This window comes from Prionailurus bengalensis, chromosome D3, assembly GCF_016509475.1.
Source record: "Prionailurus bengalensis isolate Pbe53 chromosome D3, Fcat_Pben_1.1_paternal_pri, whole genome shotgun sequence".
Lineage (NCBI taxonomy): Eukaryota > Metazoa > Chordata > Mammalia > Carnivora > Felidae > Prionailurus > Prionailurus bengalensis.
In genome coordinates, this window is record NC_057356.1 from 66,160,547 (window position 1) to 66,181,420 (window position 20,874).

At 42.2% G+C, this 20,874-nt stretch overlaps 1 protein-coding gene across 1 annotated transcript in view; it reads right to left on the bottom strand.

The window, feature by feature from the left end:
• Positions 1–20,874, bottom strand: part of EPG5 (ectopic P-granules autophagy protein 5 homolog) — a 108,576-nt gene that overhangs the window by 71,228 nt on the left and 16,474 nt on the right. Inside the window, exons 6-13 of the mRNA XM_043558716.1 lie at positions 20,140–20,213; positions 18,118–18,223; positions 15,751–15,865; positions 15,225–15,375; positions 11,779–11,934; positions 7,949–8,106; positions 6,662–6,816; positions 4,642–4,782 (exon numbers count right to left, since the gene is read on the bottom strand). Of these exons, the coding sequence (XP_043414651.1) occupies positions 4,642–4,782; positions 6,662–6,816; positions 7,949–8,106; positions 11,779–11,934; positions 15,225–15,375; positions 15,751–15,865; positions 18,118–18,223; positions 20,140–20,213 (1,056 nt within the window). The remainder of the gene's footprint in view (positions 1–4,641; positions 4,783–6,661; positions 6,817–7,948; positions 8,107–11,778; positions 11,935–15,224; positions 15,376–15,750; positions 15,866–18,117; positions 18,224–20,139; positions 20,214–20,874) is intronic.

The following is a 20,874-nucleotide window of genomic DNA, read 5'->3' on the forward strand; positions in this document are numbered from 1 at the left end:
AAATTTTTTTTCCAAAAGGAAGTGGGGTTTTGTTTGATTTTTAGACAAATGAAATGGACATCATGGACAACCAAAGGAAACAAATATTAAAACCAATGATACACCAAAAGCACATTTTGCTACCCTGTGTAAAGGTCAATCTTTTATTACGTATAATTTGGTATACTTCCATTTAATAAAACCACCATACCAAGACCCAAATTTAAAGCCATAATAAACGAGGAACAGTCATTCATTTTACAAAAAGATTTAGCGCTTTAAATAATTATTTAAATAAACAAAAAACTGGTAGTTGTCAGAGCAGAAGAGGGGAGAATAGTAGGGGTAAATAGAATAGAGGGGAGAATAGAAACGTAAAGGAGATTGAAAGTATAAAACTGGTACAAACTTCCAGTTATAAAATAAATAAATCACAGCGATGAGAAGTACAGTATAGTAATTACAGTCAATGACACTGTAGTAACTTTGTACAGTGACAGATGGTAACTACACTTATTGTGGTAAGCATTTCGTAAAGTATATCATCGCCAAATCACTATGTTGTACACTTGAAATGAATATGATATTGCACGTCAACTACACTTCAGTAAAAAAATTATTATTTCTTTTCTGGCATCTAAAAAGATATTTCTGTTAGCTCCCAAGCAATCTGGGGAGGAGGGACAAGGAGTGAACAGAGGTAAAAGTGAAATAAGATTAACCAAGAGTTGGTAACTGTTGAAAGTAGATGATGGGTACACAGGGATTCATTTCCTATTCTCCCTTTTATATATATTTGATAGATTCTATAATAAAAAGTTTTTAAAATCCTGTTTACAAGAAGTCTATAGCATCACTATTTGAATAGCCTATCGATGTGTGCAAATTAAGATAAATCTGGGGTCACTCAATAGTTTGCTTTAAGGGAGACTAATCAGAAGAGCAATTCATTTTATATTGTCTAGAACAGTGCTATCCAATAGAAATACAATGTAAGCCACATACATAATTTTAGTTTTTCTACTAGCCACATATTTTAAAAGTAACAAGTGAAATTAATATATTTCATTTAATCTAATATGTCCAATACATTATCAACATGTGATCACTATACAAAACTATTGAGATACGCTACATACTTTTTGTTCACACTAAATCTTTGAAACCCAGTGAGTACTTTACACTTACATCTCAATTTGGACTAGCCACCTTTCAAGGACTCTACAGTTGCATGTACCTAGTGGCTACTATATTAGACAACACAGATCTAGAACATGCATACTAGTACTTTTCAGGTTCCTGCACTGCTCCCAATGAGAGGCAAAACAAAATGGGAAAGAACAGTAGAAAGAATGAATTTTAAAGAAGCCTTTCCTGGGGTGCCGGGGTGCCTTTCCTGGGGTGCCAGGGTGGCTCAGTCGGCTAAGTGTCCGACTTTGGCTCAGGTCATGATCTCGCAGTCTGTGAGTTCAAGCCCCGCATCAGGCTCTGTGCTGACAGCTCAGAGCCTTGGAGCCTGCTTCTGATTCTGTGTCTTCCTCTCTCTCTGCCCCTCCCCCACTCATGTTCTATCTCTCTCCTTTAAGAGTAAATAAACACCAAAAAAAATTTTTAATTAAAAAAAAAATTACCAAAATAAATCTATCGATACATACAAAGAATAACACACGATGATCAAGTGGCTTTTATTCCAGAAAGCAGTAACAGTTCAACGTTTGAAAACTAGGACAGTTTACAGCCCACAGATCATTCCTAGGCTCTGGGGCTAGTTCTAATTCCTGATTATCCCAAGGTAACAGCAAAAATATTCAAAGCCATCATATTCATCTGAAGGCACAGAAGGTTTGAACAAGTTCCTCCAAAAACGTCAGCAAGTTCACAAAGCATTAAGGAACTAAAGGTATAAACAGAGAATGGAGGCACCTTTCAGAAGATATGCTCTAAAAAACATTATGCTTCCAATTCTTATACTTAAAGTCAAGCATACCTCTGGGCCAGTTTACTAGAAGTATTATGAGCAAATTTAAAATGTAAGTGGGTGTATGTTAGCCAACTTGACAATAAATTATATTAAAAATAAATAAATGAAATGAAATGAAATTCATCCATATGGAAAATTAAATTAAATTAAATGTAAAATGTAAGTGTGGCCAAAACCAGACAGCCACTTAAGAGAAAATGGTGATGAGCTCAACCAAAGCGAAAGAATCTTGCGACCCACTGTGTATTTCTTTAGAACTAATTCCATTAGATAATCACCCAAAAAGGAGTAACCAAAAACATGCTCCCGTATATTGAATATAAAAGCCCTTTCGTCTCAATAAAATCATATCATATCGTGGTGGGATACAATGCTTTTATTAAAAAGTACTACTGCCACTATGGAAACACTATGGTGCTGCCTCAAAAATGAAAAATGGAATTACCCTATGTTCCAACAACTCTACTTCTGGGTATATACCCAAAAGAATGGAGAGCAGGGCCTCAAAGAGACAGCTGTACGCTCACATTCACAGCAGCATTATTCACAACAGCCAGAAGGGAGAAGCAATCTGAGTGTCCAGCAACAGATGAACAGATAAACAAAATGTGGTCTATACATGCACTAGAATATTATGCCGGCTTAAGAAAGAAGGAAATTCTGACACATGCTACGACATGTATGAACACCGACGACAATATGTCAAATGAAATAGGCTAATCACAAAAGGACAAATACTGTGTGGATTCATTTACACGAGGTACGTAGAGTAGCCAAACTCTAGACAGAGAGAAGGTAGAATGTCGTTACCAGGGACTGGAGAGTGGAGGGTGGAGGGTGGAGGGAATGCAGACTTACTGATTAATAGGTATAGAGCTCCAGTTCTGCAAGATGGAAAGAGTTCTGTAGCTGGATGACAGCAATGGTAACAAGCAAAACAATGGGGATGTACTTATGTCACTGAACCGTACATTTAAAAAGGGTTAAGATGGTATATTTTATGCCGTGTATAATTTACCACGATTAAATTTTTTAATGTAAAAAAAAGTACGATGTACTTTTCCAAGGAGAGCGTATCATTTATTCTTCATTTAGAAAAAATGTGTCTCATAAACCAATCTTTCCCCGGAATCTGTCCACTTACGAATGTAATGAAGCAATGACAGTTATCAGTGATACATCCTACAGGGACAATGCAGTGACTACAAGATGAAGGGCCTCTGCAAATACTATCACTTTAAATGCTCCTCTTCAAGTTACAATGTGGGACTATCTGCCATTAGCAAAACTCACACATTATAGCAGTATTACAGATGATGAAGAAAATCTTCAGTAAGTGTGTGTTTTTTTTAAATGGTACATCCAGGGGCGCCTGGGTGGCTCAATCAGTTGAGCATCTGACTTCGGCTCAGGTCATGATCTCACAGTTTGTGAGCTGGAGCCCCATGTCAGGCTCTGTGCTGACAGCTTGGAGCCTGGAGCCTGCTTCGGATTCTGTGTCTCCCTCTCTCTCTGCCCCTCCCCCACTCATGCTCTGTCTCTCTCTCCTTCAAAAATAAATAAATATTTTTTAAAAATTTTTTAAATGGTACATCCACACAATGGAATATTTGGCCATTAAAAGTCACGAAGTGCTGACTCATGCTACAATGTGGATGAACCCGAAAACTATGCTAAGTAAAAGAAGCCGCTCACAGACCACATATTGTATGATTCCATTAATACAAAACGTCCAGAACAGTCAAATTTATAGAGACAGAAAGTAGATTAGTGGTGGCTTATGGCTGGAGGGGATGGAGGGACAGAGTGTGATAGCTAAAGGGTATGTGGTTTCTTTTTGAGGTGATCAAACTGTTCTAAAATCGAGAGTGGTGATGGCTACACAACTCTGTGAAAAAACGAAACACACCGACTTTCGTGCTTAAACAGAGGAACTGTATGGTATGTGAGTTATGTCACAATCCAGCTGTTTTTAACATCAACAGACCACAAAAGGGATTGTGACAAATGACAGAAATAAACTGTATGTGTCTTGTTTGACTTAAATTACCACTTTTATTTTCGCTTTTGTAAACAGGGCCTTCTTTCTTAATCATAGTTGTTTCTTCCAAGTATGAACTATAAAAATTACGAAAGCCAAACAAACTTTGAAATACAAACTGTTATTAACTATATAGACTGTACTTAAAAGAAAAGCCTGTTATTGAGGGATGTCTGGGTGGCTCAGTCGACTGGTTAAACATCCCAACTCTTGATTTCAGTTCAGGTCATGATCTCAGGGTCATGAGATCGAGCCCTGCATTGGGCTCCATGCTGAGTGTGCAGCCTGCTTTAAGATTTTCACTCTCCCTCTCCCTCTGCCCCTCTCCCGTGCGTGCATGTGAGCCCTCTCTCAAAACAAGAAAAAAGAAAAAAGAAAAGATAACAAAAACCTGTTACTGAGGGAGGTACAAAGTCACTTTGAGGAGATTAAAGAGAATCACAGCTTTTTGTAAGAAGCCGCTAACCCCAAGCAGGCACGGTGAATGGCAGGGCCCAGGACACACTACACGTTGTCTTCATCCTGTTGCGCCCGTCACTCAGTCATTCCCCAACAACCTGATTATTTTTCTCATTGCTCCATTACCCCAGGATAACAGAACCAAAAAAGCAAAACATACAAACAAATTAAGTGCTCTTACCATTCCAACCTGGTCAATGGTGTCCTGAACTCTATCCAAAAGGACAGAAATTATCTCAGGGTGAACAGCTGTGATGGCCCCTAAGAGCTCTCGACCAACCTTTGAAAAAGTCTCTCTGGTGGACAGGGTGACATAAGATACCTAAAAGTGGGAGGAGGTGGAGATGGCACTTTCAATACCCATCAATCATCAGTCAAAACACAGTTCCTTAATGCAGGATGTTTTCAAGTAAAAGAGAAAGAGCCTCACACTGAGCCTTGGGTCACGCCATGTTCAAAAAGATGTCAGAACTACAGAGAGCTACCTGTCTACCTGAGGCTGAGTCAGGAGGAGAGGGAAAGGCACCTATGTAATGACTTCAAGCACCGGGTTCAGGAAGTATATCCCAAAGCCTGTCTGTAGCTATATCCCTTTGGTGTAAAAACTTTCTAAATTTGAGAAAATTGCCAAAATGATGAAAACCAGAATGCATTTCATAGAAATACCTATTGTCTGCTATAAAATAAAATCCCTAACTACAAGAGCTTCTAAAATATCAATGTTTATCAACTCCTCTTAACATATTCCAAAGTACAGGTTACAATCCACTGATGCCAATGGCAAGCACATTTCTTTTTTTAAAAAATACAGTGGAACAGAACAGAAAAATAACAGAATAGAATAGAAGATTGTGAGGGTGCATCTCAGTAGCATTAAGTATTGCTTCAGTTTCACACACACACACACACACACACACACACACACAGGCACACAAAAGCAGAATGTAAAACACAGTGCAATTTTTACTGTGAGTACTGGCCAAACCCTTGAAACATTCAAGAGCATAAGTGTTACTTTCACAACAGACCCTAAGAATGCCACTTACTGTATGTGAGAACAGACCTTCCCTCCACACCCACGATATTCTCATACCATGAAAATAGTCTGGAATTCCAGACCCATTTAGGCCTTAACCTCACAAGTAAGTATAGGAATAGCCTAGTGCTGGACCCTGGAAAAGAACTTTGGATCATCCAGTTCATTCATTCTTAAACCAGGGTACTGGGGAGAAGGTGTTAAACTCAGAGAATCTTCTTCAAATATAATTTTACTTAAGTGTACTCGAATAGTTTGGAAGAGATATTTTTTAATGAAGATAAACAGATAACTGGCAACCTAAATTGAAAATATACATCTTTTAAAATACACAAAACTCTAATAAAAATCTTGATAACCACTTTGGGTTCTGTCTCTAGATACTCAGGGGTCCAAAGTCTACTCTCTTCCTCCATTAGGGATGACTCAGTGAAGGATCTCATCCCAGCCTGTCATCTTATAGATGAAGCAGCTGAACCCAGAGTGATGAGGTGTCTTTCCTGCTGTGAGATGAGCAATTATTAACAGAGTTCAAACAAACCCAGGTCTTCTGGCTGTAGCATCAGTATCCTTTCCACCATCTCATCTAAATTGACTTGGAAGCCAGGCTTCTGCGTAATTGGCACTGACACAGGGCAGAGGGACAACAGACTGTTAAAACCACAAGTGTCAGGCTGTGCCAGAATGCCTATTCCTCACTGAAACTCATGCATCAGATGTCAAGAGACAGTAGGGGGAAATAGAATGAGTATGATTCATATTTTTAACATTCCTTAGAGCAAAATGATAATCCTTTAATTCTCTCTTTCCATAAGTACAGACAATACAAGTTAGTCACTTTTTTTAAAGCAATCCCCAAAGAGGGGGTGCCTGGGTGGCTCAGTCGGTTAGGCATCCAACTTAGGCTCAGGTCATGATCTCCTGGTTGGTGAGTCTGAGCCCCACGTCAGGCTCTGTGCAGACAGCTCGGAGCCTGGAGCCTGCTTCAGATTCTGTGTCTCCCTCTCTCTCTCTGCCCCTCCCATGTTCATGCCGTGTCTCTGTCTCTCAATAATAAATAGATGTTAAAAAAAAAATTTTTTAAAGCAATCCCCAAAGAATCAACGCATGGACAATCCAAAAAAAAAGCATTTTTTAGCTGATTTCTAAAACTTAATATTCTAACCTCATATATCTCCAGAACAATAATTTTTATGAAGTCTTCATCCACATTGGTTCTTCTGGCCTGAGCCATCTGAGCAAATGTCGTTAGAAGGCAAATCTCTTCTGAGCTATTCATGGAAGAAAGACACTTCTCAAAGTTCACAAAATGTTCTGGGTCTGCAAGTTCATGGCAAGAAAATTAAAATGGGTGAAGAATGAACATAGACCACGTTTAATTGCTCTTCCAGAGAGAAAGAAGATATAAAATTAAAAGATATATAGAAATATTTAAAAGTCTCTGTTCCAGCATAGATATCTACAGGCATCGGGAAAAAGCCGGAGACCAGATGAAATTCCAACTCTATGTATAATGTAGCCTCAGAGGTGACATTAACATCTCCAATTCTCAGTTTCTTCATCTGCTTTAAACAGCTGTTAAAGATTAAATGACACTAGTGACCAGTCACTAGTGAAGGGGTCTGTCAACTGCAAAGCGCTGCTACCATCACTAGGTGTGACATTTTCAAAGGCACACGTGAAACTACTCAGTAACTGTCAGCCAATGAACCATGTGACTAATGAAAACGGCTAAGACTAGCAAAGCGCTCTGCATAAACACAGCACGCATCCCAAACAAAAGAGATTTCCTTATAAATGAAAATCTTGGGCAAGAAGTGAGTCATAACCATGACTGCAATACTGGTAAATGTAATAAACAGTATATGGTCTGTTTTACCAACTCCTCAGAGGATGCAGTGGAAGCAATATTACATTTTGTCACTAGGGAGCACTATTGACAAACAGCTCTGTGATCCATGACAGAAGACTGAATGCCACAAAGAAAAGGTATAGAGGAAAGATTTTTAAAAGAGAGAGAGAGAGAGAGAGAGAGAGAGAGAGACTGTTTAAAAAATGTATTCCCCTGATGGAATTTTCACGGGAAGAAGGCAATAAGCCTACAATTCTTTCCACGTGTTTACACCTTTGAGAAATCAAAAGCAGTCTATCAAATGCCCTGTATTTTCAAAATAACTCCCTGGGGGCATTCACAACCCAATTTTCATTTCCCCTCCCCAAACCGGGATCATATCAAGTTACCACCCAGAGCATTTCAAGAATAATGAAAATTGGAATTAACATTCTACTATGTCAAAACAATACAGCCGTCTTTCAAATTTCAAAATTTCTACTTATGAGTACACAGAGTAAAATACTCTTAGTCCTTCTACAAGATAAAAAGAATAAAGCCACGACGAGAAAGGCACACAGGTAGGAAAGACCTCCGCTACCTGCTGTGGCCCGGCCGTACCTTGGAGCTGCCTCTTGCACTCCGCAGGCGGGAGACTGATGCAGAGCTTCTCCAGATTCCCACTCTCCACCTGGTGCATGAGGTAGAAGAGCTTCCAGAGCATCTGGACGGACAGCGTCCCAAAGGGCATCTCTGACATAAACAGCCAAATGCCAAGTCTGCATTTTAAAGAGTAGGAATAATTTCATCCATCAGTCAACCTCACCACACTGAGAAAGCAGGCAGACCTGCTCTGGTAGAAAAAACAAATTCTTAAATGACAGCACAGCAATTTCGCTAACATGCTTCGGTCACCCACACCTCAAGGATGGACAGCAATGACAGCAATGCTCACAAAGCACTTACTCTGTGCCAGGTACTGTTCTAATCACCCTACATCATCTCATTCCATCCTCACAAGACCCGGGCAAGAACTATCACTGACACTATCCCCAATTTACACATAAGGCTACCAAGGCACAGAAGGGGTGGTAAGAGGCAGAGCTCTGTTTTAAACCAAAGATCTTATTAAGACCTAGGTGACAGGTTGCTTAGATGTGGATGTATGTGTGTGAGCTTAAGTACAGGTATGTGTGTACACACAGACACGTGTGCCATGGGTGGGAGGAGAACCAAAAGCCCTCCGGTGACTCCCCACTCATCACTGAATGAAATTCAAACCCTTCAAGCCCCACATTCAAAGGCCTGCACTTACAGCTCAGACCCATGTTTCTAACCAGAGCCCTCGCTGTGTTCAGACCATTCCTGGACAAGCCTGGCAAGAACCTATTACCTGCAAGCAGCTACCAATCCATTTGTGAAGCCCTCCTCTGATTTCCTCCTCAGGACTATCACAGAATTTGGTCCACACCTGACTTTGGCAACATCATACCCTTTATCAGTGGTTCTCACACTGGAGTGGGCAGAAAAAGCCACAAAGTGGAAAATGCAGATTTCAAGGCCTGCCTATAGGATCCTGATTTTGTAGATCACAGTTGGGGCCCAAGAATTTGCACATTCTATAGTCACCGCAGGTGACTCAGACTCAAGTGCTCCTCAAACCACACAGTGAGAAATGCCTCAAGTTACTGTAATTCACGTACACATACAAACCATGACAATTTGAAAGCAGAAACCAGGTTTTGTTCATCTTTGAATAAACCACCATGTAACCTAGAGTCTTGTATTTTAATTATCCACTACCTAAGCCAGTATCTTGAAAACAATCAGCACTCAATAGCACCTTTAAATGCTATTAAAACTTTGTGGTGTGAATTTTATATCAAAAAAATCTTGGAAATAACAGGGAGGCACTCAAAACGGTTGCTTTATTTTGGGCAAAACTACAAATTGTCCAATTACAAACTAGGCTTATTAAGAGAACAAGAAAAAGGTATTAAATAGTGCATGCCTGACCCACATCTATACCCAAACCACTACTGACTTAGATTTGAAAAGCAACAGCTAGACTCTTGAGCAAAGGTTGAAGAAACCGTAACTTCAGGTGAGCCAAGCTTCTGTCTTACTATATAATTATCCAAGGGGCGCCTGGGTGGCTCAGTCGGTTAAGCGGCCGACTTCAGCTCAGGTCATGATCTCTCAGTCTCTGAGTTCGAGCCCCACATCAGGCTCTGTGCTGGCAGCTCAGAGCCTGGAGTCTGCTTCCGATTCTGTGTCTCCCTCTCTCTCTGCCCCTCCCCTGCTTGTTCTTTGTCTCTGTCTCTGTCTCTCTCTCTCTCTAAAAAAAATAATAAACATTGAAAAAAAAAATTAGATAATATCCTAACACCTCACACAGGACCTGACACTCTTGTATAACTTATCCCAAAACAATTAGAGAAAACTGCAGAGGCCTTAAAAGTCATCACAGGGGGCGCCTGGGTGGCTCAGTTGGCAAAGCATCCGACTTCAGCTCAGGTCATGATCTCACAGTTCGTGGGTTCGAGCCCCATGTCGGGCTCTATGCTGACAGCTTGGGGCCCAAAGCCTGCTTCAGATTCTGTGTCTTCCTCTCTCTTTCTGCCCCTCTCCTGCTCACGCTCTGTCTCCCTCTCTCTCTCAAAATTAAATAAACATTAAAAAAAATTTTTTTTTAAAAAAGTCATCACAGAACTCTGTATTTCAGGCTACAAAATTCCCCACATGGCAGATATGCAGTAAGTGGCTTAGGCTTTGGCTATCTTTTGGGTTTGTTTTGGGGGATAACCACATCAGAAATTTCTATTGGAGTGCCAAATAAATTTAAGTATCATGGCTTTAAATATCTGATTCTCGTATAATTTCTTTCCTAAAATAAATTATACTCAAGAGTAACAGTTCTCAATATTTTAAACTTTAAAATGATGATCATCTTTGTGAATTACAGATATAATACTAGAGGACAGTTCACAGCTCAAAATCTAAGAGCTAGTAGCTATGGCGAGAACTTTCCATCTCAGCTAAGCAGGTGCAAGGATAAGTGATGAGAGCAGAGATGGGAGGCTATTCCTGATCCCCCGGCCGGGTTCTGCACAGGATCTAGTGTACCTCATGAGACAAGCGAATTTATGGATAACACAGAATGTATGACGAATAACCTAAAGATAAATTTCTAAGCCCAAATTCTATTTATCTTAGATCCATGCCTTCTGAGTGCCTACAAGTGCTTAAGACTTAGTCAAGGAATTCTGATATTTCTCTAAGCGAGCAAAACCACAAAAGAACCACCACCACTTACCACCTAAAAAGTCCTTCAGGGTTTACAAAGTATTTCCATACATTACTGCATTTCATCCTGGTAACATGTCCATGAGGTCAACACAACAGGTAGCATCATCCTCTCCATTTTACAAATGAAGAAAGTGAGGACACGAACACTAGGTGACTTGCCCAAGGTGACAGTAAATAGCCAAGACTCAAACCCCCTCCACAACATGCAATAAATACGGGGCTGAAGCTAAGAGACCCATGGCAAGAGGAAGCATAGCTCAGAAGAAGGCAAAGGTGGGGAAGAGCTGGCAGTTAACTGAGTGAAGCTGGAGGCCAGCAAACCCCTCCCAGCAGAGGGCACAGGGCTGTTAGCAGAACTTGCTCCTACCCTTGGCCAGAAGCTCAGGGAAGACAGTGCAGGAGGTACCCTCAAGTGTAACCCGGGCTATAAGCAGCAATAGAAGACAACATGATCAGAAGCCAGCATTTACACAGAGAGGACAGGGGACCAGGACCCATAAGAATCCTAGACCTTGAAACCCTCAGAGTAAGTAGGACAACTGAAACAATAAAACTGGCAAATCATTTGCACTGTGCACTACTCTGCCTCACTCAGGCACTGAGTGGATGTGAAACAGAATTCATACCTTGTTCTAGGCTACCCCAAAAGTTCAGGGGTGGCAAAACTGAGATATCACAATTGGGTTATTTTAAGATTGAAAGAAACATTAAAGAAAGGGCATTTCAGTCACCACTATAAATAAGGACACTAAAACCCATGAATTTGCCCAAGATAAGAAGCAGATGAAATACACCTCGACATTATATAAGACATCTACTACAGGGGCGCCTGGGTGGCTCAGTTGGTTGAGCGCTCAACTTCAGCTCAGGTCATGATCTCACAGTTCATGGGTTCGAGCCCCACATCAGGCTCAGTGCTGACCGCTTGCTCAAAGCCTGGAGCCTGCTTCGGATTCTGCATCTCCTTCTCTCTCTGCCCCTCTCCTGCTCACACTTTCTCTCATTCTGTTTCTCAAAAATAAATAAATGTAAAAAAAAAAAAAATTAAAAAATAAGACATCTACTACAATCGATGACTTTCACGCCAATCTTTCTTACTAGTCAGAGAGCCATTTCTCCGCAGTTACCATCATACTCCTTACCTTTTGGCTTTCAGCACATGGAGGACAGCTCTCAAAAACAGCTCATCAAATTCAACCTGTAGTTTCTCCACAGAGTAGGGCTGCTGGGCCAAACCCAAGCCTTGGTTGTGACTCACAAACTGTGCCCAATGGTCACTCACATAACCAAGGGTCATCCTAAGTGTGAAGACAGGCAATATGGCACTTCTCGTTAATGCACTCAATCCTGACACCTTTATATTACATTTGAAACACAAATTTATTCATATATATTTACTGAACACCTACTATCTTTTAAGTTCTGAAAAGAATTCAATGGGGGGACAAACACTACCATCATGAGGCTTACATTTAATGGGAGGACAAACAGACAACAAACAAAATAAAGTGAGAAATATAGTCTGTCACATAGTTATCAGTGACATTGAGAAAAATACGTAGGAGAGAGGAATAATGTTTCTCTGGAGTTGGCCAGATTAAGGGGGTTGGTTGGGAGCAGGAAAGGCCTTACTGAAGAGGAACACGTGAGTAAACATTGGAAGAAGTCACAGGGATATCTAAGGGAAGAGCATCCCCAGGTAGAAGAAAAAACACCAGGGGCGCCTGGGTGGGTCATTCGGTTAAGCATACAACTTTGGCTCAGGTCATGATCTCACAGCTCGTGAGTTCGAGCCCCGCATCGGGCTCTGTGCTGACAGATCGGAGCCTGGAGCCTGCTTCGGATTCCTTGTCTCCCTCTGTCTCTGCCTGCCCCCTGATCCCCACCCCCGCCCCTCTCATTCTCAATCTCTCGCTCAAAAATAAACATTAAAAAAAATTTTTTATTTTAATAAAAAAGAAGAAGATACAGCAATGAAGGTTCCAAGATGTGGTCAGCATGTTGGAGGAACAGTAAGGCAGCCAGTGTGCAAAAGCAAGGTAACTGAGAGGGAGACTGGCTGGAGAGGAAATGAGAAAAGTGACAGGAAACCAGACCATGAAGGCTGCTGGAGGTCACTGTGAGGACTCTGGCTTTTACTCTGAACAGGACTGGGAGCAAAGGAGTGACATGAACTGACTCACCATTTACCAGGAACACTGGTTGTTGCGAGAATAAGCTGGGGGGGGGGGGGGGGAGAGCAAGGCAAAGCAGGAAGGTAAGTCAGGAGGCTATTACAATTACAATTAGGGAGAAATACCTAAGAATGAACTAGAGTCGTAGCAGTGAAGGTGAGAATTCCGGCTGGATTCTGGAAATAGCATGTTTCATTGGTTCAAGAGGATGAACATTTCACACTTTCACACAATCCCTGCGATTGGAATGTATATTAAATTGCTAACATGCCATATTTTGGTAACATTTTTTCTTTCTTAGAGACACATAAATGCATCTTCAGAATTGGTGGCATCTTAGATTTGATGGCAGATGGTGTTTTGAAGGTAGACAGAACTGGCCATTAGACTGGATGTGGGGTGTGAAAGGTCAGGGATAACACCAAATGTTCTGGCCAGAGCGACCAGAAGAATGAAGCTGCCACTTACTGAAACTGGGAAGGCCACGGAGAAGCAGCGCGGGAGGCAGGAAGAGGGAGGCCCATTGGGTGTATTAAACTACAATGTTCATGAGTCACCCAAGTAGAGGTGCTGACTTGGCAGCTGGACTTACAAGCTTAAGAGTTAAGAGAGAGGCACGGGCTGGAAATAGAACTCTGACAATCCTAACAGTATTTAGGTGGTATTTAAAGACATGAGAACAGATGAGGTCCCAGGAGCAAGTTTAGATGGGAGAGAAGAGGTCCAGAAATGAGCCCTGAGGCACGCCAACATCAAGAAGTTTGGGACGTGAGGATGAAAACGACCAGAGTCAGAAAATGAGCAGCCAGGTAAAATGGAGGAGAAACCAGGAGAATGTGGGATCCTGGAAACCAAGCAAAGAAAGTGTCTTAAGGAGAAAGTGAGCAACTCTGAGAAAGCCATGTAAACTATGGGAAAGATGTAAAGGAGGAGGAAGACTCAGAATCGGTCACCGGATCAGTACAACAAAGTTCAATAGCAACCGTCACTCCTAAGAGCTGTTTGGGTAGTACTGGGGGGGAAGCCTGATTGTGGAGCATTCAGGCAAGCATGGAGGGAAAAACCTGGAACCAACAGATGACCTGAAGAAAGGGACCTTGTAGAAAGTATGCTACAGCTGGAAGATGTGAGAAGAATCTGTGATAGATACAAAGAAAAGTAAGCAGATGGAAAACAAAGAAAGAATAATCATAATATGCTACCATATGCTACATATGTACCATATGCTACAGTAAATACTGTAAGTATTTACATAGAAACAATATAAAGAGGGAATACTGACTTTAAAGCAATAATAACAATGCCTCTCCTATAGAGTTACTGAGAAAATAAAATGAGGAAGTATATTCCCAGCACATAACGAGCACTCAATCCTACATCATGTATATGAGTCCAAGGACAGATTTTACCTTATTTACACCAAGCAGAATAAGCAAATAAATGTCTGGACTTCTGATAATAAGTAGATAGACTTTTAGCTTTTAAGAAATTACTCTCTAAGTCACCAGCCATCCCTCTTCCCACCATCTCATGTCCATCATCTTTCTCAAGCCCTTAAAGGCACCCTCCAGCCCTTCAGGGCATCCTATAATCATTTACCTGGCTTTACAAGGCAGATGGATACACATCTAAAATAAATTAATTACAATCTATTTTGTTTTGGAAACAAAACCGAAGAGGGGGAGAAGTTTTAGAGGGTTTTTTTGGAGAGAAGGGTGGTTGGAAGAAATAACAGCATATTTATATGCTATCGGGAATGACCCAGTAAATACAGAAAAACTAATGATGCAGAAAAGAGGATACAAAATTAATTCAATGAAAAGCAGTACATATTGTCAAAATTTATTGGTACTTGATAATAAAAGCATAAACTCATTTTTCAATCAAATAAATAATGCTTTCCCTAGTTCAAATATAGTGGCCGCTGATGAAGTCTTTGCAACTTTCTTTAAATGGTATTTAACACAAAATCAGAATAAGAATAAATACAAGAGAAAACAGGGAAACAATGACACAAAAGAGCTGCTGCCAATCTTCCACCGCTAGGTGGCAATTCCCAGGCAAAGGCTGGGAGGCAGAAGGAAAAGAGGGAGCGAAGGAAAAGGAAAGTGGCTTCATCTTCCTTGACCAAGTTCAGTTTCTCTGGCCACGTTCAACCCAGCAACTGCTTTGAGGATCTTGACTCTAAGGACAATTACCTAGCAAACCAGTTAAATCTGAGTTAATTAACCAAATATCCTGACTGGAAGCATTTACAGAATTCCCACCTGCTAGGTGGTGAAAAAAAAATTCTTACTTTTACAATCAGTCAGATGTGAAGCATACACAAAAATGTCCATCATCCCAATTTCGCAGTATCTACATCTGACCAAGGCGAAAGCAAATAGAAACAGATGTACCAACGGCAGTATTACCTGATCATGTAACCAATTCGCTTCACAAACTGCCTATAGCGCGCTCTATTAAATGTTTCTAACCCCACAGCCAGAAGCTCCACTAGTGAGTTAACAAACGCAAACATTTTCATCATCTCTTGAGGTCTTGTTGTTTCAGGTAAATAATCACCTAGAAGTTAATCAGAGAAAAGGAAAAAATTATAAATGCTATGAAAAACACTGAAGGATACGACTGTAAATACCTCAATGAGGAAACTAAGCCAAGGCAGAAAAAATAACAATCTCCGTTGCTCTGGCTCCTCTGTGAACAGGAGATGGGAAACCTGGGACAAAGTGCAAAATGAAAACAATTTATGAAAGTTGGGCAATGTGCAAGCTAGGTGACCTCTCTCCATTTCAGCACTAAGTGGGAAATCACAAGCACCAGAGAAAGGAAGGAAATCTCACTGAGGTCTGATGCAACCATCTCTGTTCAGTATGGCCAGGCACAGGGGAACCTGAATCAGGAACCACATTTTACACAGGACAAAAGAAATCAGTCTACCTTTTGCTTTAAACCCAAGAAGATGTTGAAAGAGCTCATGAAATGGAAACTGTGATAAAAGGATAACCAAGTCATCTTCATTAAGAAGCAGCCAACTGGTCTCAGGGTCTTCATCCTAAGGGAAAAGATGCACAATCACGTCAGCTGATTTGATGAGAACGCACCGTGCTCTAGAGTCAACAGGAGCTAAATTATCACAGGCATGAGTGGTACATCATGGACCATGTGTCTTCATGGACTTCCCCTCCCAGCATCAGTTCCACAGATGGGCTGTAAACCCCCCAAAATTGCAAGCACAATTTTATGTGCATCTGGGTCACATCCGTCCTTCAGTGGCCGAAACTGCTCTCATGAAATCTCCGTCCCAAAGAAGATTTAAACAAAAAAAGTTCTTCTAGAGTAGAGAATCTTACTATAAAGCCCACTGCTTTGACAACATCAATTAAAGAGCCACATACTGAGTCCCAGTTATTTTAGCTACAGGTCTCCTGCCCCCAAATCAAGGCCTACTGTAGTACTTAACTGCCTTACAGCGAAGCAATTTCTGTATCTGCCATAGATAACTGAGGCTCCGTTGTCAGGTGGTGCTGCCAGAGCAGGAGAGAGTAACAGGTCATATGTAGCGATTCCACAGACGAAGCCTTTGAGGTTCTTGTTTGACACACGGCACGAAAGTCACTTAGAAATCAAGCTGATCTGTGTCCTAAGATATGCTACACTCAAAAGGGAACGCTATGAAAAATGCAGAGATCCTGATGATTCTCACTCAACTTCAGCAAGGGACTAATGTGATTCATTCGTAATTTCCCAAGCCACTCATTTCCCCCTCCATTTTAGGTCCTAAATGGCTAACAAGCAAGCCTCAGCTCTACTAGCAGTAGCTCTCAGCTCTGGCTGTATTTTAGAATCACCAAGGAGGCCTTTAAGCACCTGGATGTCTGGCCAGGGGCCTGGGCAAGAGTTTTAAGTTGCCAAGGCAGCTGCAATAGGCAGCCAGCGTCAACCAACCACTGATGTAGCGGATCTGGCGTGCCTTCCTCCCCACAGCCTTTATAGAGCCAACAGCACTCTCAACCCTCTCATCTACTCCCCCAGTTCTGGAATTCACTCAACAATCAGTGAAGCCAGGCACCACTGCAGGGTCCTCAATCATTATCTGTTTCTGGGAGTAAATGCAGGAAACCTACCACAGAAAAGACTTCTCTCTCAGGGGAGAACACTCTTGAAGGAAAAAAAACGGTTCCACCACAATCTTTAAAAGACCGATTTGCACCAGCTCCTGAGAGACTCTCTTCAAGGTGACTGTTCAGTCTCTAGCAAAGATGTCTAAAGAGTAAGAAGTGTGTGAAGGGGCTTCCCATTCCTGAATGAGCACTTGGGTAAATACAGACATGATCCCCACACCTGCCATGGCTGTCATTCTGAGAACTGTCTGTTGTGATCTGTCAACTCCTTTTAAAAAGGAGTCTCAGGGGGCGCCTGGGTGGCACAGTCGGTTAAGCGTCCGACTTCAGCCAGGTCACGATCTCGCGGTCCGTGAGTTTGAGCCCCGCGTCGGGCTCTGGGCTGATGGCTCGGAGCCTGGAGCCTGTTTCCGATTCTGTGTCTCCCTCTCTCTCTGTCCCTCCCCCATTCATGCTCTGTCTCTCTCTGTCCCAAAAATAAATAAAAAACGTTGAAAAAAAAAATTTAAAAAAAAAAAGGAGTCTCAGTACATCTGGTCCCTGGCCATCCTGGACAGCACATCAAATCAGGATGTGGACCATAAAAAAGCGCCAGGGCTGATAACTAGCTGGAGGGAGAACCCCTTACAAATACACTAACCCTGTATATAGCAGAAAGAAAAATCAACAAGTATTATCTTGAGAAACTAGATTTTGATCATTCAATCCTCATCACGAATAAAGAACTATCTTCTACTTTTCAAATGAGAAGATCTGGATGACAAGTATTTGTAACAGTTAAAGGAAGAACGTCGGTAAGCCCCAGCTCCCAGTCCAGAAACTTGTCACTACATAAAAGAAAATCCTAATGCAAATTTTATAGAGTATGAAAATATTCCCAGGTTCCAAATTCTCCCAGCTGAAGAGGAAGATATTCTACACACAGGCGTCAACATAGCACACTGGTTCAGAACACAGGCTCTAGAGGTGCCACCATTTAATGACCTTATGATCTGGGAAAAATCATTCACCCCCTGTGCCTCAGTTTTCTCATCTGTAAAGTGGGGATCCCATCAGTACCTGCCTCCTGTGGCTACTGGGAGAAGTCAATGCGATGCTATGTGAAAAGTGCTTGAAACAATGCATGGTACATAAGAGAAGCTTAAAAATGATTAACCAAAATAATGCAGACATGACAAATTACCTCTTCTCCTCCCTCATCTACTAGTGTCCAGGTCCCAGATGCAGGCCCCGAGGAGGATGGCTTCGGCTCACTGGGCTTCATGTGGCACAGGAACTCTGCTCGATTTCTAAAGGACAAGGGAAATCAACCCATCACATAAACGCAGAAAGCCCACATGCACATACTCTGGATCATCTACTGACCCTAGAGAAGAGTCAGCCATCCATCCAGTCTTCAAATGGCTTAAAGTAGTAAACAAGAAATAAGAACTGGCTAAAACTCAGGGAAGCTAAAAGCTTACTAATTGGGGGTGGAGACCTCCACCACTCTGAATTAGTCATGACGAGTCACTGCAGGAGTGCGGTTATGCCGGCACAGCCCCCACACTCCCTGGGACCTTGACACGTACGGAGTGGCGGTACCTTAACTCGAGCCAGGCCTGCCAAGTGTTGCCAGGTACACGATTTTAGGAACCATGCTTTACTGAATAAAAAAAGGACAATCTGCAGGTAACTCAGAAGCTTGCATAGGGCAAAAGAGTACATCTAATGCAAAAACATTAAGTCAAAATCGTATCTACCACAGGTTGCAGAAGCCCCCCTGTACCCAGGCAGAGAGAACTGGAGAGAATTCCTGCCAGCCAAACTTCACAAGGTGTTGGCTAGATCTGAGGAGCAGGTATAACTAGAGAAGTTTCTCCTCTTGGACCACAACACGGTTCTCAGCCCCCTGTTCCTTCCCCTCTGGCCTGACCCTGAAAAATTCATCCATTCCCTCCTGTTACAGAAACTTTCTCCCATGACTTCCAGCTCTACAGGTCCACTGCTGCCCTTGCAACCTGAGGAGCTCCAGTCCTGAAGCCCCAAATGTCCACTGGTATCTGTCACTTGTAGGCCCCCAATGACCTCAGACATTTCTCCTTATAAAACGGCTCTCCTTTGTCTTTTGGGTCTATCAGCACCAGTGCCCTCACAGTCAGTCAGGCTCAGACATCTACAGGGTTATGTCAGAACCACCCCTTTCCCACCATTTCCTTATTTAGCCAGCTACTTAATCCCTTTCTGGGAAGATGACCTTAGGTACCCCTCCTTCTTTTTCCCACCACCATGATCCCACCTCAGGCTCTGAGGCAGACGGGCTTTCTAGGACCAAGAGCAAGTGGTAGTAACATTGTTCAAGGTCACCTAGACAGACTGTGCCTTTTTCCCCAGTTAAGTGTCCTCCGGATGGTGAGTTAGGATCCAGAGCCAAGAGAGCCAAAAGTCTGCACCTGTAATTCAGTTAAGCAGAAGCACATCTTCTTCTGCCTTCAGTCAATCCCAACTTTCCTTGATACGACTTTTACCTTTGTTCAAAAGTCCTCAACTGCTGCCAGGCCCAGACCATATCAATTCTAGATTCCTCTGTCTTAATGTCAAACCTTTCTATAATCCAAGTCACCATGGTTATTCATCTGTCTGACCATCCCCCACATAGTCCTTCACTCCAGCCACACTGATCTCCTGCCTGTCCTCTGCACAGCCATCTGTACCTGTGCTTGGGGCCACTGCCTGTTCTCCCCACTGCCAGAGCACTGCCTGCTCCTTCACTCCTGCTGAGATCCACCCCATTCTTGCAATCCAGCTCATGCACCTAGAACCTTCTTCCATGGCTCCACCCTCCTCTCTTCAGCCTCTTCAGTGCTAGTGTGCCAATCGCAGCTTGGCAATTTGTGCTTTTCCCTCTCTGACTCTAAATGTCTTCTTCTAAGGAAAAGATGATTTTTCCGATCTCCCCACGGCACCTTTCACAATGACATATATGATAGGAGAGGCAAACCCACTAAAAAGGGGCACCCAGAAAAGCTTAATTGTTTATACATAAGCAGTTAATAAGGTCACCTGGGGACAAAGGGTATCCAACCCAAAGAAAATCCACAATATTAAATTCTGGAATGCTGACTCTTCCCTTAGCAGTTCTTTGGATCTGAGCAGTTTAGGAAGCCAATCCTTTGGTAGAAAGAAGCATTTCAATTTCTACTTCATAAAGCTCTTCCACACTTACTTGACAGGCGACATTAGCAGAGCAAGGGACTGCATAAAATGAAAGACCCCTGACGGGTTATTCAACACTTTGATCTGAAATCAGAAAAGGAAAAAGCATACTGTAGAAAACCAACAACCCGAGTATCCACGTTCTTAGTTCACCAGCATCCTGACAAAGGGAGCGGTTATGAAAACAAAGATGGACTCGCGCCGAATCCACAAGAGCAGAGCGCAGCTGGCGGGCTACCTGGCAGTACTGAAGTCCGCTGTCCTCCAAGAGCAGCGCTCGCTAAGCACTGTCCTTCGACCACTGTAACCAGACAGGATGCAGGACAATGCTGCTGTTTTAATCCAAAGAGAGAACAAAACAAAAAATCTCCCTTCTACCCAAAACGATTCAAACTTCTCACCACCAGAAATACTGAAGAAAAGGTAATGTGGAGAAGTTGAACTTGGCATGCACTTGGCTTCTACCCATCTGAGTGGTTGCTGTGAGTAACAGAACAACCCAAAGGCAAGCAACAGAGAGGGGAACCCATGAACCACGTAATCAACACTGAAGGTGATTATTTGAGAGTTGATCATCACACAGATGCGGATCTCTGCTAGTATTAAAGCACTGAGATGCTCAAGGTGTCTGCCTCGTCTGTACCAACTGAGATGGATTAATTTACAAAGCTGTGTTGAGTATTACCAAAAAAGTCCTAGTGAGCCTTCCTGCACAGAAATTTTACAAAATTAAATACTACTGAAC